At 55.5% G+C, this 22,901-nt stretch overlaps 2 protein-coding genes across 5 annotated transcripts; one reads left to right on the top strand and one right to left on the bottom strand.

Annotated features, from left to right (window-relative positions):
• Positions 1-406: 406 nt before the first annotated feature.
• TPRG1L (tumor protein p63 regulated 1 like) lies at positions 407-4,180 on the top strand. The gene is made up of 5 exons (XM_028108573.2): positions 407-698; positions 812-903; positions 989-1,165; positions 2,025-2,178; positions 2,818-4,180. Exons 1-5 carry the CDS (start codon positions 498-500, stop codon positions 3,010-3,012), a joined length of 819 nt encoding a protein of 272 aa, XP_027964374.1. The 5' UTR covers positions 407-497; the 3' UTR covers positions 3,013-4,180.
• Positions 4,181-4,755: 575 nt separating this feature from the next.
• WRAP73 (WD repeat containing, antisense to TP73) lies at positions 4,756-18,857 on the bottom strand. 4 transcript variants are annotated; one of them, XM_028108434.2, is made up of 12 exons: positions 18,695-18,857; positions 15,015-15,167; positions 14,373-14,489; positions 11,001-11,073; positions 9,694-9,797; positions 8,931-9,017; positions 8,505-8,639; positions 8,349-8,426; positions 7,238-7,343; positions 5,933-6,139; positions 5,413-5,604; positions 4,756-5,106 (listed from the first exon to the last, which is right to left on the bottom strand). In XM_028108434.2, the coding sequence occupies exons 1-12, from the start codon at positions 18,761-18,763 to the stop codon at positions 4,964-4,966; spliced, it is 1,464 nt and encodes a 487-aa protein (XP_027964235.1). In that variant the 5' UTR covers positions 18,764-18,857; the 3' UTR covers positions 4,756-4,963. The 4 variants fall into 4 exon arrangements, with proteins under 4 accessions (XP_027964235.1, XP_027964237.1, XP_027964236.1 ...); XM_028108436.2 differs by having other exon boundaries at positions 6,014-6,139; XM_028108435.2 differs by having other exon boundaries at positions 5,933-6,118.
• Positions 18,858-22,901: the final 4,044 nt, after the last annotated feature.

Genomic DNA, 22,901 nt, shown 5'->3' with positions numbered 1-22,901 from the left:
TGGGATGGGGAGGTGCGGGGGAGGACACCGTGGGTGAGGGGCGCGTCGGTAATGGGGCGGAGACCGCGGGTGGGGGGCAGTCACCCCCTCTACCGGTAACTGGCCCTTGACTCGGAGCGCACCCTCTGCGTCTCCTTGGCAACCAGCCTCGGCCCCACCCCTCTCTCCCCCTCGCGTCTAGAGGAAATGGGCGTGCGTGCGTTGTACGCTTCCGGTACGAAGAGGGGCGGGAGCGATTGTGAACTGGCGGCGAGCAGGACCAATCGCAGAAGACGGCTGGCGAAGAGCCTATTGCCAGGGCCGGTGGGCGCGGGTAGGGGCGGAGTCTAAGGCGGGGCTGACGAGGCCGAGCCAATCGAGGCGACCCGCAGGGCCGGGGCGGGGCCGAAGCTGGGGTGGGGCCGGGGCGAGCTTGGGGCGGTAGCGACGGCTACGGCAACTGCGGCCACTTCGGGCGGGCTCTGGGGTCGGGCTCGCGGGCAGCGGCCGGCCTGGCCATGCTGCAGCTGCGGGACTCGGTGGACTCGGCGGGCACGAGCCCCACGGCGGTGCTGGCGGCCGGCGAGGAGGTCGGCGCGGGCGGCGGCGCGGTTGGGGGGCGGCCGGGCGCGGGCACGCCGCTGCGCCAGACGCTGTGGCCGCTCAGCATCCACGACCCCACGCGCCGCGCCCGCGTCAAGGAGTACTTCGTGTTCCGGGTGAGGCGGGCCGGGGGATGCGCGGAGCGGTTGCGCGGGCTGGGGGGGCCGGGGCGGCCGGGGTTGGGGGGGCGCCGGAGGACGGGGCGTCATCCCACCCTCCTCCCGCGCAGCCCGGCACCATCGAGCAGGCAGTGGAGGAGATTGGCGTGGTGGTGCGGCCGGTGGAGGACGGCGACATCCAGGGCGTGTGGCTGCTGACCGAGTGAGCGGGGCGCGCGGGGGCGCGGAGCCCGGCCGGGTGGCCTGTGCGCGGGGCGCGCCTGGTGACTCATGTCGTGTGCGGACAGGGTTGACCACTGGAACAACGAGAAGGAGCGGCTGGTGCTCATCACAGACCAGGCGCTTCTCATCTGCAAGTACGACTTCATCAGCCTTCAGTGCCAGCAGGTGGTCCGCATCGCCTTAAATGCGGTGGACACCATCTCCTGCGGAGAATTCCAGTTTCCCCCGAAGTCGCTCAACAAGTAAGTCTGTTCAACAGCGAGCCGAGTACCAGGGCCTGTAGTCAGTCCTTCCAAAACCAGCCCCCTGGGTTGTCTTGGGTCTGCCATTTGGGGAAACATAAAAGCCTCAGCTTCAGATCAATAGAAGCAAGAGACTTCCAGACAGCAGGTGCATTAAAAGGAATTCTGGCACGAAAAGAAAGCTATTAGGTTTGTAGTAAAATGAATTTGAGGTTGGTCTATGGAGGCAGACCTGACGTGGCATTCTTAAGATGGGGGCCAAACTCAGCATTTTACCTCTGGCCAGGAAAGGATTACACAGGTCACGTCAAGCTCTGCGCTAGTTGAATTTTAACAGAAAAAAGTGTGTTGTTTCCATTTACAGATGTCACTGAAAGTTAAATGTGAAAACATTTAATGGCCGACTTGCCGAAGGGAGTATTGTGAAATATGAGGAGTCTAGACTTTAGTTTGGTTGAGTGACTTCCGCAGTCCAGGTACAGTTTTGCTGCAGAGGCTTGATCGGGGCCTGGAAAGAATGCCAGCTAGCAGTGGGAACTTCTGGACAAAAGACCTAAGTTGCAAACCTGTCATTCATGTGCTCAGCCCACCTACAGAGTCTTCCCATTGCCTATTAAACTGCACTAACTGTGTAAAGATTGGCTTAGCCAACACAGCATACTCAGTTTGTCGTATTCAGAGTGTGTGGTGACTGCAGACTGCTGTCACTCTTAGAGTCCAGAAGTTCTCCTCTGCTGGGAAACGTCGTAGGTCTTGTCCCTGGCCATGGAGCAGCTTCCTTACGTCACCCCCCATACCTGACTGGGCTGCCCGGGAGCGCTGGGGCCTGCTGTGTGAAGTCTTCGTTTCTTCTCTGTAGGCGAGAAGGTTTTGGGATTCGCATTCAGTGGGACAAACAGAGCCGCCCTTCCTTCATAAACAGATGGAACCCCTGGTCCACCAACGTGCCCTATGCCACGTTCATAGAGCATCCAATGGCCGGTGCGGATGAGAAGACAGCCTCTCTGTGCCAAGTAAGAGCCGAAGAGCTGTGCCGCCTGGCTACGATGGCAGCGTCCTAGGCCTGCCCTGCTCACCATGGTGGCCACATGTGGCTGTGGGGCACTCTAACTGCTCTAGTAAAACTGAGGAAACAAACTTCTAAATTTTAAAAGTTTTAGTTAGCTCATGTTGAAATAGCCCTGTGTGCCCAGTGGCTCCTGGTCAGTATAGCTCTAGGACATAGCCCCTTGCAGCCAGGATCGCCTTGGAGAAGGGCCCAGTAGGGCTCTGGGCGGTCTGTACTGGTTTACCAGGAGGGGACACCCTGGGGCCAGCGGTGAGGACATAGCTGGGCCCCACTTGCCAGCTGTGCACCTTGGCCTGCTTAGCTAGCCTGGTGGGTGGCAGGGGGATTAAGTAGGTCCCTACGGCAGAACTGCTCCGACCTGCGGAGGGCAAGGCTCTGTGAGGCTTGTCCTCTGTCCCTGTGAGCACAGGGCTAGGCCTGACATGTCCAGAGAGCTACATCAAGAAGGTGAGCTGAGCGACTACGAGGATGTGGCAGAAAAGGCATCACATCCAAGGGCAGCGACGGGGGCTGGCGCAGAAATGGGTGGGGTTTTTCCTGGTATAGATCACTGATCAGCAACATGTTTTCTCTCTCTTTAAAGTTGGAAAGCTTCAAAGCTATGTTAATCCAAGCTGTCAAAAAAGCCCAAAAAGAGAGTCCTCTGCCGGGACAAGCCAATGGTGTGCTGGTCTTGGAGCGTCCCCTCCTCATTGAGACCTACGTGGGATTGATGTCCTTCATTAACAACGAGGCTAAATTGGGTTATTCCATGACCAGAGGCAAAATAGGCTTCTAGATGCTGCCCACAGGCAGACCTGGGGACTCGGGGTGTCAGGCCAGCTCTGCTGCCCCTGGCAGGGTCGGGGCTGTTAACCTTCCAGGAATCTGAGCGTGATTAGAATAGTCAAATGAATCCTATACTATAGCTGAATCTTGGACATCTGGTAATAGGAGCTACAGACAAAAAGCAAAATGAATCTAGCTGTCCCTGTCCTGGCCGGTCTTCCATCTTCTAGAGCCTGTTTCCGTGTTTTTCCTGGAGTGTCTGCATTTGGCTTCTCATGGTCCTTCCCAGCCCAGCACTCGAGCATGTTAATAAACGTGATCCCACTAGAACCTCCCTGCTAGTGCTTCAACTGTGTAGATTGTTCCACCCAGGGAGGTCCCTAAACCCCAGTGCCTGTAGTTGCAAATACCTTTATACTTGGTGTCAAATTTTGTATTTGGAAATTTAATTCATTTTTTTTAAAGCTAAATGCAAAATAAGCCGACTGTTGAACTAAAGGAGAGAGAGTCTGCCTCATCAGCTCCTGAATGAACAGCTGCTTTTGTGTAAATATGTGTTTGACCTAAAGTCACACTTTTTCTAAAATTATATTGTGTTAATACCTCTGGCATCTTTGCCAGGCCCAGAAGTTTGCAGGAAGTCATTTTTAGACAATTCATTAATTTGAGAGTCACCTTGATAGTTCTTTGCAAACAATTTGACAACTATGCCTAGTCTAGATTTGTATTCTCATACTCATTTAAAATGGGGATTGCTTACTTTGCTTTTAAAGAATGCCCTTTTAAAAAAAAAGGGACCGTATTAGATTCTCATCTCCTTTGCTGCTAACCCCTGGCTCGGTGACCGCAGCGCCCATTCAGACCGGAGGCTGTCAGTGTCGCCCTGACCACGCCTGAGCCGTGGCGGCCTGCAGAAGAGCATGTCCATGTGGGAACCAGGGCACGCTACCCATGCGCCCACCCGTCCTCGGCTTGCTGGCTTGACTGGGAGCATTTGTTACCAGCTTGAAGTGCTGGCTCACAGGTTTCTTCCTCCATATTTACGACTCTGGTGTAGCTTTAGTCGGCATGGATGTGCTCCAGATGCAGCAGCCTGTGAAAATCAAAAGGCTGCTTCCACACCACCTGGGTCTTGAACCTTCGTTTTTGGTCTTGTAGTAAAGACATTTACAATCGAACGGATGTTGTTCCTTCTTTGAAGCTGTTAGCTTTGTAAATCTGCCAACTTGCTGTGCACATTCGGGATCCTAAGGAATTACTGTTCTGGTACAGTTCACTCACAGAAAAACCCAGATAGTGGTGTGCAAACTAGCCTTTAGCCAGGATGACGAGTCCAGGTTTGGAATCCTACTTCCTCCACCGGTGCTTCTCAGTCCTGGCCGCTGTCAGAAGCACCTGAATTGAGAGGTGGATGGAACTGCTGTGGACAGAAGGCCAGGCTGGACTCCCTGCAGAGCCGACCTTGACCCAACGGCCCTGGGGCCTGCATTCTGCGCCTCCCCCCGGTGGCACCACCCCTCAAGGTGCTCAGGGCTCCCCTCCCTGCACTCCAGAACTCAGCCCATGTAAAGCCCAAGCCTGTTCTCCAGAAACCTCCAGTGATGGGGAATGGAGGCTCCAGAGCAGAACAGGACATCTGTGTGAGGGAGAAATGGGGTCAGTTACTTTATCAGAAAGTGCACCCAAAACCTGAAACAAACCCGAAGGAGTCCTTCCCATGACCCAAACCTTTCATGAACACGAGCATCAGCCATTTTATGAATTAGCAAATATTTATTTAAAAAAAAATTAGTTTTGTACCATACATATTTATAAAAATGCTATAGAAAAATAACAGCAAATCATTTCCTCTGGGCCAGCATAGCTAGAGCAACTCCCCAGGAAAGCCCATCCCTTCTCCACAGCCGGCACATGCCAGGTGTCCTGCCTTGGTCTCACCCGGGCCTGGATATACACAGGTCCTATGTGTGGTCACCGGGCCGTCCAAAGGCGGTGCGAACTCTCTCCTCGGTCTCCAGGAAACACAGACAGAAGTGGTCCTTACTGAGGAGAGCCATTGAGTCCCCGCTGAAATGCCAGCACAGAGAAAGCACCTGAAAGTCACCTGGAGAAAGACAGGTGGCCAGAGGGTTAAAGGGTGAACATGGCCCCACACGCCGTGGGCAGAGGACAGGCCTGGGAAGACCCAGCTACAGCCCCACGTCTCGGCTCGGGTGGGCCTCCTTACATGGCCTAGAAGTTGCGAGCAGCAGGTGGGTGCCAGGTGTGCATACTGGGGGCTGGCCGTGATGTTTCCCCAAAGATACTCCCACTTCACACTCGAGGCAGTAACGCAAATGAGCCAGGGTGGGCTCGACCACTGGGGTTCTGCCTACAGCCGGCAGGGAGGAACACGGAAGCCAGTGCTCACCTTCCCCCGGCACCTGCACCGACAGGCAGCCCGCCGGCGACCACAGGTACACCTTGCTGCCTCCCGTGCAGATGGCCAGCCGGGGCTGCTGTGGGTCCCACTGGAAGGAGCGCACCGGGGACAGCTGCTCAAGCACCACGAAGAGTCGCAGCTTCTGTATGTCCCAGATCCAGACGGCGTTCGGGACGCTGTCTGAGGACGAGAGATGTGGACGGGTCCTCGTGTCGTCACCGCACACTAAGGGCAGGCCACCAACCTGTGGGCCCTGCTGCCCCGCTGCCTTTGCGGGCGGCACGCTCCCTCCCTCCCCCGCCCCCAGGGCTCACAGCCACACGCAGGCCTGACGACTGCTGAAAACCTGTCTAAAACCGGCCCACGCCGCAGTGGCGCCGGCCCCTGCTCTTTACCAGCGGTCGACCTCCTCCTGCTCTGCCAGACAAGGCTGCGCCTCCGGAAGCGTCCGTGGGCACAACGTCCCAGCACCAGACGGGAGGACACAGCGCTCCGGGCAGCCTGTTACCTGGCTTCCTCCTCCTAGGGTCTGAGCACTGGGGCTCAAAGGAAAGCGTGAGCGGACCTGGCGCGGGCCGCAGCCACTGACCGCTCCTCGTCGCCAGGAAGTAGTTGTCCGGACTGAAGGCCAGTGCGCCTACGCCGATTTTCGGGTTTGCTCGGTCAGCGATGGGCTTCAAGGTCTGTAAGGAAACTGGCGCCGAGGCAATCTCGTCTGGAACATCGAAGAGGGGTCGCTGCGGGTAGTCGCGGGGCGCACGTGGGCGACACCTATGTGGCGGCCACCCCGCCCTCTCGGGAGCGACGTCACGTCAGCGCAATCGGGGCGTGGCCGTGTGTCCCGTGGCCAGGAGCCAACGCACCCGTGGCCGGGGCGGGGTCCGCACAGTGGGGATGCCTGCACACGCGGGGCGGGGGCATGCGGGCACTCCGCCTTCCCCTCCATTCCGCCGTACACCCAAAACTGCTCTACGAAAAAGCCTTAAACATCATCATAAAGCCAGCAGCAAAAGGTTGTAAGAGGATGACGAAGGCCAGGTAGGCGGCTGCGCTGGCTGCGTCCAGGCTGCCCCACCAGGGGTGCGGGCCTGGAGGTGGGCCGTAGACACTGCCTGGCCTGCTGGCTGCGTCCAGGCTGCCCCACCAGGGGTGCGGGCCCGGAGGTGGGCCGTAGACACTGCCTGGCCTGCTGGCTGCGTCCAGGCCCCCCTCGATCCTAAAGCCCGCGTGACGCCCTCGCTGTGCCCGCTGTACCGAAGCGGGGACTGAAGTGCAGCCAACGGCGGGGACCCACAAGCAGCTCAGTAGCTCCAGGCCAGGCCCCTGACTGCTCCCACCCCTCTGGCTGATCGGAGGGCACTTCACCATTCCTTAAAGAAATCACCCGCAGAGCACCGGCTGTCAAAATGGGATTTCCAGGGCTTAGATGCAATCAACAAACATTTCCCCTGCTCTCCTGATCCACGGGTGGATGGGAGGTGTTACAGGAAAGGGAAAGTGTACCTAAAAAAAACAATGTCTGGGGACGCCTGGGTGGCTCGGTTGGTTAAGCGTCTGCCTTCAGCTCAGGTCATGATCTCAGGATCCCGGGTTCAAGCTTCACGTCTGGCTCCCTGCTTGGCGGGGAGTCTGCTTCTCCCTCTGCCCCTACCCCACTTGTGTGCTCACACGCATGCGTGCACTTTCTCTCTCTCTCAAAATTAAAAAAACAAACAAACATCTGAACTCTACCTGGGCAAGTGGGACTCTCTCATAAAAAAAAAAAAAAAAAAAAAAAAGAACAAAATGAATGACCCCCGCCCTCTGCGCTCACATTTGCTCTCCGTGTTGGAGGCTGGGCTGGCCGCTGCTCTGGGTGCGGGGAAGGCAAGGCGGCCCAGTGCCAGCTGCGGATTCTTCTCAGCTTCCTTATACACAACCTGGAACACATGACAGTCCTGCCACCACCCCGCTCAGGACAGGCGGGAGCAGAGGCGGTGACAGCACCTGTTAACAGTGACGCCTGACCTCACGGCAAGGTGTGCCGTTCCCAGTGACAGGACAGAGACGCTGGCCCAGCAACACCCGCTCCCTTGTGGGGGTTCTTAGTGCCCTCAGTGTGTGCTGGCGGCATATAAACCTGCATCACACGGCCGGCCACTCGGCAGGTAATGGACACAGGCCCAGGGAACGAGGGGGCATCTGTGGCCTGAAGCCTGACAGGCCTGTGCCCAAGGGGACGGAGCCCCCGCTTGCCCTACAGCTTTAGAGGGCGCTGGGGCTGCAGGCTGCAAGGGCCTGCAGCACTCTCCCAGGCCTGGATGGCCGGCCTGCTTGGACTTGGTCTCCTACAACCTCCTTCCCTGCACCTCCAGCCCGGTCCTTCCTCAGGACCTCCGCCTGAGCCTGACTTCCCCACGTACCCCTCCCGGCCTTCCTTCCGTCTTTACTCATGTTTCTCATCTGTGGGCAAGCTCCCCAAGGCTGGGGTCTGTCTGTCCCCTGCTGTGCTGCCCTGCTCCCAGCGCCTGCCTCAGGACCTTTGCACTTCCTGTTCCCACCGCCTGAACAGTTTCTCCCTCAGATCCTGTATCACTTCTTCCCGGCGTCTGACCCAGTGATCCCTCAGCAGGCCGCCTGTCCCTGCCTGCCCCAGGGACACCCACTCTGTACTTCTTGGTCTGCTTCTCCAGCCCCAGATGCTCAGGGCTTGCAGCAGGAGACCCTGGTTACTGTGCCAAGAGCAGGGGCAGATCTGAGACATCTGGGGAGGGGGAGGAGGGGGCAGGGACACTGCTTCCAATCCTTTGAAATGTTACAGTGACAGAAGTTTCTAGTGATATAAGTACCTACATCACAACCAATAACATAAAGTGAAAAAGCAATATTTTTCTACCTCCCTTCCCCAAATATTGTTCTGATGGCAGCACGTGTTCCAGACTTACTGTTTTGGGATTATTAACAGTCGCTGGATGCCCAAACTCTGTGATCATTTTCCAAGTCACGTGATTAAGAATGCGCACCTGAGGAGAGAAAGTACGCGTGGGAGCCCGGTCTGCGCTGTGCCCCCAGTGTCACTGCGTGTGCTGATCTGTCCTCACCTTCCCGTCATAGCTTCCGACCGCCAGGAACTGGCTGCTGGGGCTCCAGGCCACAGCCTTGACGCCCAGGGACCACTCGTAGGCACAGTAGGCAGACAAGAGCCGGCCGTCCAATGAGTAGAGCAGGACCTTGTACTGGAGGAGACACCACGGCTGTGGGGACTCACACCGACCTGAGCCCGGGAAGGACACAGACACCTGCCAGTGGGACTCGGACAGTGAGTGGGAAGTCGGAGGGAAGACAGGCCCTCCTGCCGAGGTGACAGTGGGGACCTTGGCCACAAATGTAAGGACCTTCTGGTCAAAGGACTGCTGCTCAGCATCGGAGCCCAGGAAGATAACCGAGCCGCCACATTTGCAAAGCATCAAGTAAACACAGGTCAAAGCACTTAAAACACAAAGGGTCTACCTGGTCACTTTCTATACCTCCAGACAGGTGTCCCACACGGCCAGCACACAGCCATTTGGGGCCCACTCAATCCCTGCGAGGTCCTGGGTTTCCGTATCGAAGTGCTTCCAAAGGCAGGAGGGAGAAACAGATAAACAAATGCACAATTTATAACTGATGTTTTTATTTAAGACATTTAGTATTTGATTTCCTTATATAGAATGCACAAAAATATCTAGAGCTCTGTCCTTCTGCGATTAAAATCCTGCCTGAGCACCATGGAGGTCCCAGGCTAGCCAGAACGTGGCTGGAGCCCACCAGGCAGGACAGGGCCCAGCACAGCCCCTCACACTGCCTGCCCTATGTACCCCTCTCCCTCCTCCTCCTGCCTGGCTCAGCCTCACTCCTGGTAAGGCCAACTCAGGCAAGGTCGTGCCAGGACACTCCATGCCCAGTTGATGAGGCCTCCGCGGGCTCCGATGGAATGGGCATTCCCACTGCAGAGGCTTCTCTGCACCCGCCCTCCCACAGATGTAAGCCCGGCCAGGGCAGGGCTCTGCACCCTGGGCTGCTCGGCACCCTGGCACCCTGGCGTCTCGCCCAGCGCAGGCACTCCTCTTCCTCATACAGCAACACACGCCAATCACACAGCACATCATGCACCCCACACTCCAGGCGGGCCCATTCGCCACCCTCTGGAGCGAGGCCATGACGCGGCCGCACGCTGTCCCGAGGTGCCCTGGAGCTGCCAGGGACCCACGAGTCAGCCGCCCGCCCGCAGGACTGCCAAGCGCCTCCTACCCGTAGGAGCTGCCAGTCGCTGCAGACGAAGATGCTCACGTGGTCTTTGCAGTCCCGCCGCTCAGCCAACGCCATGTAGCGGCCGTCCCGGGTGAAGGCAATGCCTGCCAAGAGGAAACGAGCCTGCTGTCTGGGGCCGAGGAGGAGAAATCACACTGTCAAGGAGGGATGAGAAGCAGGAAGCAGAGGGCACAGGAAGGCACAGGCCCACGCGGCCCACAGAGGAGCCGAGCCGAGCGCGCAGGGACCCACAGCGTGGTGACTGTGGTCCAGGCTCCACCGTCTGGGGGGCTGCTCCACGTACACCCGCAGAGCCCGGCTGGGGTCTGTGAGAAAACCGAAGAACCGGACCCCCAACGAACCACAGGACATCACTGAAAAATGCAACTTACACCTCACATGACACCCTGCGGATCGTTATTTAGACAATCAATCGTAGGGGACTCTGCTGGTTTAAAGTCAGCTTGTCATTACACTTCCTATTTTCACTTTTGAATTTAATTACTTGGAAGAAGTAAATTTAAGGTAAGAATTTGGAAATAGACTTTGGTTGAAAATGTTAATTTTCCAGTTCTGTATGAGTCTGGAAAAAAGCCCTGGGCCACATCTCACACTTCATGAGCCAGAAGAACACACAAACACCTGTTGCTTCCACTCAAGAAATGTGTATGCTATCCGGAGAGACACTGAGATTCCAGTTATAAAAAGATAAAAAATGAATATGCAATTGCATTTCATTCAAATTCAACTTCTAAATTGCTAATGACAACAGAAAAAAGGAAAAATATTCAAATTACGTGAGGCTTCACTCTGCTTATTAAATGAAAGACACATCACTGCACATTCAGGAACGGGTACCCACTAGCTCCCAGCGGTGGCGGGCCAGGTGTGCAGAACCTTCCCGAGGCTGCCTGGCCACACTCTCTCGGGCACGGAGACCATAGGGCTGGCTGCCAGGAGGCCTAGAGGCTTGAAGTTCAGAACTGGAGTTGGGGGGGAGGGTCCCAGGAGAGGCATGAATTGAAGGGACCTGGGCCCCAGTCCTACGACAGACAGAGGGAAGGGGACCACGTGTAAACCCTACTTCTTTGAGGCCCTTTGATTCTCTCTTGAAAGGGGAGTCCTTGTCCTCTAGAGACACACGTGGGAAATCACAGATGAATCATCAGGTCTGGGTGCAGAGAAAAAAGCCTGGCTCTGCGCTGATACACTGCCGAGGCTATGAATTCTCTGTGATAAAAGAGGGCCCCCCTCCCCGAACCAAAAACTACAACAAATGGCTTTCAAATCAGCTTCAGCCGACTCACCCTGCTGACAGGCTTTAGGATATTTGATGTAAGACACAGACTTTGTGCACAAGGACCAGACAGTTATCCGCAGCTGTCGAGGAAAAGGGGAAAGAAAACAGCATAGATTTAGCAGTTGCCAAATGACCACTTTAAGCCTCCCACAGTCTCCTACTCAGTGACCCAAGTAAGCGGTTTATTGGAGAATTAAAAATAGTATAGTTCCAGGGATGTTTTCTTCCGAGTTTACAGTTGTGAAACTTCATGCTCTTGGTATTTGGTTTTCATTTTCTATTAGGTGAGTGACACAGGGTCAAACATAAGTGCACTGTAGTTTGAAATTTCAAAGTAACGGCGGTTTCCCTCTTGTAATAGACCTGCAGAAGCTCTGCAGTCTGAGAAACACATTCATGTGGGGGTGCTGGATGGGTCGCTGGGGGTCCCCAGCACTGAGGGAGGTCGACCCAGTTCCTCCTGTGCCTCAGCAGACTCGTGAGCAGGAGGGGGCAGTGGGACCGCCCGCACGGTGGCCACGCCGCCCAGGGCTTATGGGGTGACCACTGTGAAAACACAAATTAAAACCACAAGGAGACAGCACGCCACGGCACAGACTAATAGCAGAAACCTGGAATGGTGAGTGTCGGTGAGACTCAGCACACCTGAGCTCTCGCCTCCAGGCTGACGGCTGGGACGCAGAGGGCACGGGGGAGGCCAGTTGGCAGCTTCCTAAAACTGCGGGCACCTCCTGGCACCCAGCCCCGGGGTCTCCCCAAGAGCAAGGAGGCGTGCGCAGACACGCTCCTGTGTGCGCGTTTGCAGCAGCTTTGTTCATCACAGTGCACACGGGAAACAGCCCAACTGTGTGTCTGAGGGCAGGTGGAAAGCAAATGCCCGTCTCCCCGTGCAGCACGGTGGCACCCAGCTACCAGGAACGAGCCGCAGATCCCCCCGCCGACAACGTGAGGCCAAGTGGCAGCCACCCACATGCCGCGGTCCCGCTGACGGAGAATGTGACCACTGGGGCCGGCGCGGGGGTTGACGGGGCGTCCCTGTCCCCGCGGTGTGGACGCCTGAAGGGTGGGTGTACCGCTGACAGCAGTTAACTGGCTTTGTGGATATGTAGGAGAAAGTCTGTCCATTTGTTTTTTTGAGGCAAGAACACAGAAAAGTGGAAAGTAACAGGACCGAAAAAGACAAAGCACGAGAGCCCAAGCCAGAACGTGGTCACGCAACGCGAACAGCCACCAACCCGGGCCAGGAGGCAAGAAGATCCGTGAGAGAGAGAGAACAGTGATGCACAGTTCAGGTTCATGCATCATGACGCGACAAAAGTCCTCGCTGACAGCAGCTACTTACAGAGCCTCCCGAGTACGTTCAAAAACCTGACAGAATGAGAGCAAGAAAGGCAGACCAGTCCCGTCAAATGCTGACACACCACAAACCCCAGTGACTTAAACAGTGTGCAACTGGCACATCGATGGACCAACAACCAAATAGAAATAAAAATCAGAAGTGTGCAGGGCCCCTGGCGGCTCAGTCGGTTAAGTGTCCAACTCTTGGTTTCGGCTCAGGTCAGGATCTCAGGGTCGTGGGATCGAGCCCCGAGTCTCACGTGGTCAGTGTGGAGTCTGCCTGGCATTCTCCCCCTCTGCCCTCCCTTGCTTGTGCTTGCTTTCTCTCTCAAATAAATAAATAAATAAATCTACTAAAAATTTTCAAAAAAATCAGAAACGTTCTGTAAATACAAAGAAATTCAATTCTTGATAAACACTGTTGGGGAAAAGATCAAAGTTGACCCCCACCTCACCCCACACACCATTATGGACGCCACATGACCCTGACTCACGTGTTTAAATGAAGTGTGAGAGTGTACAGGTATGTAAAACAACATACGAAAGCACTCGACCTCACTAAATGATGAAAATTAAAACCAAAATGCAACAGCACTATAGCTCTACTGGATTGGTAATCATTTTAAACCCTGATACAAGTACTTTGGGAAGTTGAATGCCATCTACCCTAACTAGGCAACCCCCAAGATTACACCCGAGACAGGGCATCTCAACGCAGGTCATGTACAGTAGACGCTCAGCAACGAGGTGGGTCCCGGCACCTCGAATGCCCTGCAATAGCAGAGTGGCATGATTTCTCTGAGGAGGGATGGAAGAACGAGCCATACCTTCCATGTGGAAGAACTGAAAACCATTGAGGGGAAACAGAACCACCACAGAATACAGAGTATGAATTCATACACATAAACTTTAAACAGATGCAAACCAAACAGCAGTGTGCACACGCCGGTCTTCCCTTCTTATACTCCTGGAACCTTGTCCAAAGGGCCCACAATTTCTTTGTCATATGGATGTACACGAGGCAGGGAGCCCATGGAACGTGCCCATCTGGAGACTGGATTCTGGCCCCAAGAATTCTAATCATGAAGACTGTCAGGCAAGGCCACATATATAGCTCAGATCACCATATCCGAGAACTTCGAGTTGTAAGCATCTTTAAAAGGTCAGCGTGTGCACTACAGGGAAACCAAGTGCCCTCCGTGTCCTGCTCGCTCTCCAACAGGCTGTATCAGCAGAAACCACATTTAAAGCAGGTTTTCAAACTGAAGCAGCTATGTGAAGCCACATGGCCGACTGAAGCAGCCATCCCCGCACGGCTGGATGCAAACCTTATCCCAGATGATGCCAATGTGAAAAAGACTGAAAAACACTGGAGAACACCCAAAGGGTCACTCCGCATCCTCATGGCTCCCTTGCCACATGCATGCATTAGGCAACTGGGAGCCCAGGCCTCGGATAGCCCTCAGGGGCTTCAGGCCCAAACACTGGGTTATAACACCCCCTCAAAGACACATCATTAAGGGATTCATGCATTTTTCTACACTGGAAACAGTGCCGACACCAAAGACCTTCTACCCTAACACCTTATATTCCAAATTCCCTAATTTTACACATTAATGAGGCATACTTATACTGTCCCAAGATTTATTACCAGATTCCAAACACCCGTGTATGTACGTGGAGCCCCGGCGCAGTGCCAGGGCCCAGGGGGAGCGCCGGGGTGGAAAGAACGGAAGGGCGAAGCAGTGACCGATGGCCACAGGTCAGGCAGCTGAAGGGAAAAATGGAAGTTCGTTCACAGTGAAGCTCACCTTCTACTGTCAAAGTAAAGGCATTGTTTAAATCTTTAAAAATGTAATTGAAGAATTTTTTAAAAATCTGCTTTTTCTTTAAAATTGGGGAAAAAGATTATGTAACAACACAATGAGATTCTAACACTCTGATGACTTAAGACATACATCTTTCTCTAAAATTCACCCACTTTACCACTACCGTGGGATTTCAGGAGAAAGGGATCAGTGACGCGTGCCTGCGCACTTACGTGGAACTCGGTGGTGTTGAGAATGTGGCGGCCGTCGGGGCTCCAGCACGAGGCCACCAGCCCAGCCGAGCCCTCGTCGATTCTGCAGTGCCATTCTGGCTGCTCCAAGGACCACACCTGCATTTGCAACACACACGAGTGCAGAACCACGACAGATCAGCACATGGACCAAGCCAAAACACAGCTCATGACACAGGGCATCTTTCCAAACCTTTCCTGAGGAGGGGCCGGGGCCTGCTTGCGGCCCAAAGCCACAATGCTATGTGACTTCGCTGTGCTGAGTTTTAAACAGTTTATTCCTTTTGCCAGCCCTAAGAGCTCCTGTAGGGAGACTTTAGATCTATACAGAACACCACATCTACTGCTTCCCAAAACCCATGATGTCCAAGTTGCTACACAGCTGTCTGTGAATACTTCCTGTTACAGAATTCTATTTGCTTACAAATTAAGAATATCTAAGCGTGTTCTTGTTTTGAAAGCACTTAAACTGTTAGAACAATTATAATTTTAAGAGAAAACTGGCTTTGAGCTACACTGCCTCCTTTTCTCCCCCCCAAACTATAAGGGTAACAGAACAGGAGCGCTCTGTCCAAGCTACCCTCTGGGAAGGCCTCCTGGCTCCGAGCCCTGCGGGCAGCACACCTGCACCAGCCCCCGCTTGTACATGGCGCACAGGATGAACAGGGAGTCTGCCGACCACTCGATGTGCTGGATCTGGTCCAGGCATGTGTACAGCTGAAGGATCTGAAGGGTGTTCACATCCCGGATCACTAACCGGTACTGGACACAAGAAGCCTAGAAAGGGAAAAGAGACCCTTGGTGGTCTACAACCTAAAGGAAGGGAGGCTGCAGAATATCTGCACTCCCCTCCAGCCAGGAATCCATTTCCTTCTCTCCTTTCAGTCCCATCTTCTAACTGACGACTCATGTTCACCGACTGTATCACCCACTTGAAACAGAAAAGAAGTTCACACAAGGATACAGCTGAAATATACAAAATATATGTTAAAATTGTTATGTTCCAGGGTAAAGTAACTTGAGTCATTTTCTACTCCTTTCCTACTTACACATTAAGAACTCAAGAAGGAAGCATGAGACGAGCTCTCCTGTGAACTAACCAAGGGCTCTGCTGTTTGGGGCACCTGCAGACAAGTAGGAAGTGAGGAGGGAGGTCTCGGGGTGCTCGCTGAGAAGGACCACTGAGACGTAAGGATGCTTTGCAAACGCCCACTTACTCTGAGGTAACAGAACATACATACTAGTCTCTGCCCCCAGGCCCTAACACAAGACACCTGAAGCCCTTGAAACCTCCTGGGTGATAGGAGCATCTTTGCTCCTATTGTTGTTGTTCTGATGAGGCAACTCTAGGTGGGTCTCCTGGTCACCAAAAACACCAGCTATGATTAGAAGCTTGGAATTTTCAGCCCCACCCCATCCTCCAGAGAGGGGAGAGGGCTGGAAATGGACTTAAGAACTGGTCATGAGGAATCCTCTGTAAAATGCCAACAGTATGGGGGTCAGAGAGCTTCTAGGCTGGCGAACACACCCACATGAAGAAGGTGACGCACCCCACCCCCATGCGGACAGAGGCTCCTGCACCCCAGACCCTCTCACACCTTGTCCTGTGTATTTCTCCATCATCTGGCTGGTCACCTGTGTCCTTTATCATAGGCTTTGGCACACTGGCAAATGTAAGCCAGTGTTTCCCTGAGTTCTGTGAGCCGCAGATGAACCCAACCTGAGGGGGGATGTGGGAACCTGTAGCCCGGTGAGTCTGTGGATAAGCTGAAGGCCTGCTACTGTGGCTGGCATCTGATGCGGGGTGGTTACTGTCCACCTGTTGGTCTCCAGGCAGATCGTGCCAGAAGGGACTTGAGCTGTAAGACACCCAGCTGGCATCCTGGAGGCTCAGAGGAGACGGGCGGGAGGACTCCGCTTTCCCAGCACAGGCAGGAAAAGCAGGGATATTTTTCTTACAACTGGACTGCCTTATTCTGAATACTGCCTAGGAACATGTGTAAGTGTCAATACTGTTTTCCTGAAGACAGTTTATGGCCATGGTTGTCGTTAATACCCGTATCTAAGCAAATAATTTGAGTATGCTTATCTGCTGACTACAGATTATAATTTTTAAAATCAAGAGCTGATTTTTAATGTTAATTGCTTCCTTCTTGTCCTTATCAAGATCAAACTAGATCATTGGTTTGTGTTCTACGAACTTTCATCTTAAAAAGGCCTCATGAGTTTTCCTTGTCAAAGGGAGAGGGGAGGGCAATTGCGGATTAGAACACGGGTCACACTGTAGCTTTGTGATCAGTTACAATGAACTCCTTATGAAATGGAATATATGAATCAATACTTGTGAAACCATGTCAAATCTGTTGCAAGATATTAAAAATGGCAACACAGACCTACTTTCTTCAGGATTTAGGATAGACCTTTGAAGAACATGATTCCAGTAACATTATAATCAAGTGTCTTGCATATTTTCACCAGAGTCTAGAAGCCAAAAGAGCAACAAAAAAAAAGCAAAGTAATACAGTCTTTCTTTCCATAATTTACTGGGATTTTCATAAATGGTTTTATTTTTATTTTATTTTTTTAAAGATTTTATTTATTTATTTGACAGAGAGAGACACAGCGAGAGAGGGAACACAAGCAGGGGGAGTGGGAGAGGGAGAAGCAGGCTTCCCACTGAGCAGGGAGCCCGATGCGGGGCTCGATCCCAGGACCCTGGGATCATGACCTGAGCCGAAGGCAGATGCATAACCGACTGAGCCACCCAGGCGTCCCTCATAAATGATTTTTTAAGAACTTAATTTATGGGGAGCACTTTGAAAAATATACCAAGGTTTCTGGGGTGTATTTCTAAGCAGAAGACATTATGTATTTTGTAGCTGAATGCTAATTTATGTGATTTAGAATAATACTTCTATAAAGGAGTTATATTCTCAAAGAGCTAGACAAATAACAGGGATGTTAGTAAGGCTCAATCTGAGAAAGAATCATGAAGCATCAGTCAGTTCATACACTGAACTAAGTACATTTTTATAAGGCATGATTTTTTTCTTAATGGAGTTCCAATGCCAATTATCTCCCCCCTACTGCCTCCCCCACCCCAGATTCTGAGGATATACATTGATGATATTGGTCTATTTCAAAACTTACATTTCCCGTACAGAGTAGCTCAGTGATTTTAGCACCATTCTGTCGCCCCGGTAATGAACAGCTCAAGTCCTAACAGCTCAAATAAATAGCAGTGCAGACAACTCCATTGATCTGGGCACAGACTGCTATCATTTCAATCACTTATTTGGCACATGGTAGAGGCAGGTGAAGACAAAGTAGCCACACTAGTACACTAGATTACAGCCAACAGAATCATATATTTGCCTTCATGTGTCACAGTAACAATGAGCTGAGACCCTCGTATCCTCAAATGTGTGAAGACAGCATTGCCATTATCTGCTTCTGACAGATGGAAACTGAGGTGCAAGGAGGCTGGTACCTGCCCAAGTCTGGTTCCTGGGGCTTGGAGCATCTGCCCAAGTCCTCTGCCCTGAGCCCCTGCTCCAGATATCCACCCAGGTCACCTGCACCAAGCCCCGGTATGGGATATCTGCCCAGTTCCCCTGCCCCAGGGCCACTGCCTAAGTCCCCTGCCCCAAGTCCCTGCTCTAGTATCCACCCAGGTCACCTACCTGGAGCCCCGGCTCGGTATATCTGCCCGGTTCCCTGCCCCAGGGCCCCTGCTCCGGGCATCCTCCCGGGACCACTGCCCAAGACCACAGCCCGGATCCCCTGCCCCAGGGCCCCTGCTCCCAGGACCACAGCCCGGGTCCCCTGCCCCGGGGCCCCTGCTCCCAGGACCACAGCCCGGGTCCCCTGCCCCAGGGCCCCTGCTCCGGGCATCCTCCCGGGACCACTGCCCAAGACCACAGCCCGGGTCCCCTGCCCCGGGTCCCCTGCCCCAGGGCCCCTGCTCCGGGCATCCTCCCGGGACCACTGCCCAAGACCACAGCCCGGGTCCCCTGCCCCAGGGCCCCTGCTCCGGGCAACCTCCCGGGACCACTGCCCAAGACCACAGCCCGGGTCCCCTGCCCCAGGGCCCCTGCTCCGGGCATCCTCCCGGGACCACTGCCCAAGACCACAGCCCGGGTCCCCCGCCCCAGGGCCCCTGCTCCGGGCATCCTCCCGGGACCACTGCCCGGGTTCCCTGCCCTGGGCATCCACCTGTTCCAGGCATCCACCCGGGTCCCCGCGTTGAGGCCCGTACCCGCGGACCCCCGAGCTGCTTCTCCAGGAGGCCCGAGGCCGCTCACCAGGTATTTGCCGTCCGGGGAGAACTTGCAGAGCAGGCTGGAAAGCTTGAACACCTCAGAGAAGTTCATGGCGGCCGCCGGCCCCAGGCCCAGCGAACCTCAGGGGAGCCAGGACTGCCGCAACCGCTACCTCCGCGGCCGGAAGTGACGGAGGACGGAAGCATGGCGCAGCCTATCAGGGCCCCGGTTGCCCGCGCGGCATTGTGGGGTTTGTGGTTCGCGCGGTCCCGCGCCACCACGCTCCTTCCCGCCCAGGCGGTCACCTCCCGCTGGGGTTGCCAGAAAAACGCAGCGCGCGCGCTCAAATTGAATTTCAGACAAAAAACGAATCATTTTTGTGGATAAATGTTCCCAAAACTGCATGGGACATACCTATACTAAAAAAGTACCCCCTTATCTGAATTTCAAATGTACGTGGACGTCCCGTGTGACTGCATTTACATTTATATGTATATTTATACTTATAGGTAAATACGCTTATATGTAAGTGCATTTACACATAAATATGCGTTTGTACGTGAATACGTAATAGTGCATATACATATATTTTATACATGGTGTGTAAGTGCGCATTCGTTTTTCTTTGTTTTATTTTTTGTTTGTTTTTTGTTTTTTTAAGCTGCATTGGGCAACCCCGCCTATAGCGAGGCCCTCGCCTCACCTCGGTACCACCCAGGTCTGGGGAGAATGATTTGGACGCTGACTCCGCAGGGCCGCAGGTCGAGCGCACCTCTGGTAATTCTCACGCGCGCCGTCTGCATTTGGACACGCGCAGAGGCCCGAGCTGGGCCGGGAACCTCGGTCAGCGTCGCGCACCTTGCTCGCTCCCCTGCGAGTGCCTTGTCCTTTCGCCCTCCGGGAACCCCTGGTCCTCTTTCCCAGAAGAAGTCTCCCCCCCAGCCCTGGCCAGGCCCTACCAGAGCCTCCGCAGCCTACTGGGGCGCGCGGACCCAGACACTCGTGTTCGATCCTCCCTCTGGGAACCCAGACCGAGCCTGGCTCCTCCGCACACCTCAATGCGCACAGTCCCGGGCCTGCTCCCCGCGGACGCCCCCCAACTTCCTGGAACAAACCGGTAGGGGTGCGTGTACGCGTCCGTGTAGGCGGTGCCAGGCTTTTCTGTCCCGGGCCAAATCAATCCGTGTATGTGATTCGTCCTTGTGTCCCCAACCCCCGCGCCTCGAAACCCGGAGGTGAGCAGTAAAGGTGTGCAGAAGTGAGCCAGGCGCGCTGGGTGAGATGCGGACCCTTGCGGCCGGAGTACCCGGTCTGCACCAGCCCGTCTCGCATGCAATTCCACAGGCGACACTGACGCGAGGGTCACGCAAGCCCGGGGACAGCCAGTTCGGAGGCAGATAACGGGTCCCATGAGCACCAGAACGCGGTGCACAGCAGGTGCCTGCAGCAGAGAGTCTCTCCGAAAGTGACATGCGCGTCGGTTCTGTGGCCGAAGCCCCGCCCTGCATGGGTCCCGGCCCCTGGAGCAGTAAATGTCACAGGTCTGAGGGAAGCCTCGGCCTGAGGCGGGTCTCTGCGCGTAGAGAGCAATTCCAAGTGCATAATCCCCACGTGTCGCCGTGGACACCCACGCGTACCTGCGCGAACGCAAAACAGAAACCGGCGCCCGGGGCCAGCTGGCGATGGCCAGGGGAGGGAGCAGAGTGCGGGCCGTGACCTGAGAGTGTTTGCGTCACCAGTTACTCCTTAGCGTCCAAGGGACACAACCTCCGCCCAGGAAGATCGTGGGCTGGGGCCAGAGAGTTCTCCCAGAGGGTCCCCGCCGATCTGCAATGCCGGGCGGGGCCACAACCTCGGCTCGGTGACAGTGTAGACGTCGCGCCCTCCTCCGAGTCCCACCGGAGACACCCGGGCTCAAACGGCCCCACCCAATCCCCCCCCCCATCCCCGGCCCTGTGGCCACGACCCTCACCCCAGTTCCCAGCAGCTAGGGCGGATACTCTGCGGACCAGGATGGCCCTTCCCCTGCTCCTTGGAGTCTGAGCGCCCCGCGCACGGAGGGACCCAGAGCCGGTGCGGGCGGGAGGACAGCCCCGGGTGTCGGGAAAAAGGGGCGTCTAGGGGAAAGCAAGGCGTCGGGACGCGGAGTCGGCTTCTCTGCCCGCCCTCGCTCCCGCGCGCCCTAGCCCGCGCCCCCACGCTGGCCGAGGGTAGCGGTCCCCATCTCGTCGGCGGGAGAGCCCCGGGGCCCGCCCCGCGTCCAGCCCGGGGTAGGCGGCCCAGCAGGCTCCGCGGGGGCAACGCGCGCCAAAAGGCGGCGGGAAGGAGGCGGGGCAGAGCGCGCCCAGGACCCCGACTCGCACTCGGCCAGCTGGGGGGGCGGGGCGCCGGCGGCCACCTCGGCCTCCGCCCGGCCCCGCCGCCCGCGCTCCTCCCGCCGCGGTGAGCGGCCCGCGCTGCCTTCCCGCCCGGCCGGCGGCCCAAGGCGCTAACGCCCGCGGCCGCCCCTGCCCGCGGCGCCTCCCCTCCCCGCGCCCATATAACCCGCCTGGGCAGCCCTCGCTCGCCGTGCACCCACTACGGGGCCACCGCCCGGCCGGCTCCGGCGTCGATGCCCCCGGCTCCGACCGCACCAGGTAGGAAGCGCGGCAAGCCTGCGCGCGGGGGCCTAGGCGTGGCGCGGCCTGCCGGGGCCGGAGCGCAGGGCGGGGGGCACACGGGCTCCGAAGCTGGAGGTTGCGAGGAGGGAGCAAGCGTGCAGGCGCTGTGAGAGAGAGTGACGTAGGGTCTCCCTCCCGAGTCCAGCCGGCTCCTGGGACGTTGCGCGGGTGGCAGGGAGCTGGCGGAGTTCAGCCCGCCAAGAGATGCGGGGTCCTGCCAGAGTGCCTCTGGGGCCAGGAACAGCCTCGCTGAGATTCCCGGAGGGCCTTCCTCCAGCTGACCCCTCTCCACCGCAGCTTCTGAGGGGAGGCTCGGTGGGGGTGCAGGTGCGGGTGGAAGTTGGTGAACGTGCGGGTCGCTGACAAGCTCCTCCACAACGGTGCCCATTCCGTCCGTACCCGAGAGGGCCGTACGGATCCTGTCGCGTTACTCCGCTACTCCCCAAGGCTGAGACCCAGTGCTCCCCTGGACCAGCAGAACTGGGCGTGACCACCAAGCCAGATCCGTGGAGTCAGTTATTAAGAGGGATGTTTCCAGAGGGGCGTCTCCAGGTGGTTCAGAGCTGGCCAGGGGTGCCCGGCCTGTCTTCCTAAGCTGTTCCAGGTGGAGAGACGAGGGGCAGAATCAGGCCCGCTGGCCCACCCTGGGGAAACAGCTTCTCCTCCTTGCCTTGCAGCCACTGTCCTTTCAGTCTTTGGAGGGAGGAAGCTATTATTACCTTCTTACTCAACTTGTATTTTTGCCTGGTCCCTAAGTGGATATGCAGAAAGCATTCACTTGTCTACATAAATAGATGGGTGACAGGTAGACCATTGTCAACCAGCAAGGGGCCAGGGAGACAGTGCATGGTTAACTTCCGGGGGGGTCAATCCGTCCAAATGGACTATGTCTGTTTATTAAATAACTGGACATTTGGGAACCATTAGCACAATTGGTTTTGTCTACATTGTTGCTGTTTATTTATTTAGCCTTAATAATTAGCTTTGGAAGAAAATGAGTAAACCAAAATGTATCGCACTACCATGCTGAAGTTGACCAATACGTCCAGCCACCTGTCTTTTGATCTACTCATAAAAGCTAAAAAGGCATTACATTGAGAACAAAAGGACAGAGTGTTTGAAATTTTGCAACATACGAATTTATGGATTGTGCATGGGATTTTAAAAATAAGAGGCTGCAGAGCTGTGTCTGCTCAGTCATCTGTCGTGGGGGCTGCCACAGGTGAGCTGGCCTGGCAGCTGGTACGTGTGCATTGGCCACAGAGCGCTTAGACCCTACTCGCCGCGTCCCTTCTAGGGAAGGCTATGGGGAACAGGGTAGTGTCTCCAGATTCTGAAGGGTGCTCATGGGAAAGCCATTCTGGTACAGAAGTTAAGCAGGTAGATGTGGACGTCAGAATCCTTGGGTCCAAATCCCCTCTTCTCCACAAGGCAATGCCTGGCGTCCACTAATTGGGCCAAAAGTGATGGCTGTTGATCCTGAATTGGGAGAGCCAGGAGCCTGGGGGAGGGGGCAGCTCCGGGTGGCCAGCAGATCTCCCCGTGGAGGGAGGGAGCCGAGTGGCTGGCATTGAGGCAGGAATCTGCCC

Source organism: Eumetopias jubatus, unplaced genomic scaffold, assembly GCF_037043125.1.
Source record: "Eumetopias jubatus isolate StellerSeaLion01/CBP00866 unplaced genomic scaffold, mEumJub1_p1.0 scaffold_4, whole genome shotgun sequence".
Classification (NCBI taxonomy): Eukaryota; Metazoa; Chordata; class Mammalia; order Carnivora; family Otariidae; genus Eumetopias; species Eumetopias jubatus.
The sequence above is the reverse complement of the archived record's forward strand: the minus strand, read 5'-3'. Positions and strand labels throughout refer to the sequence as shown.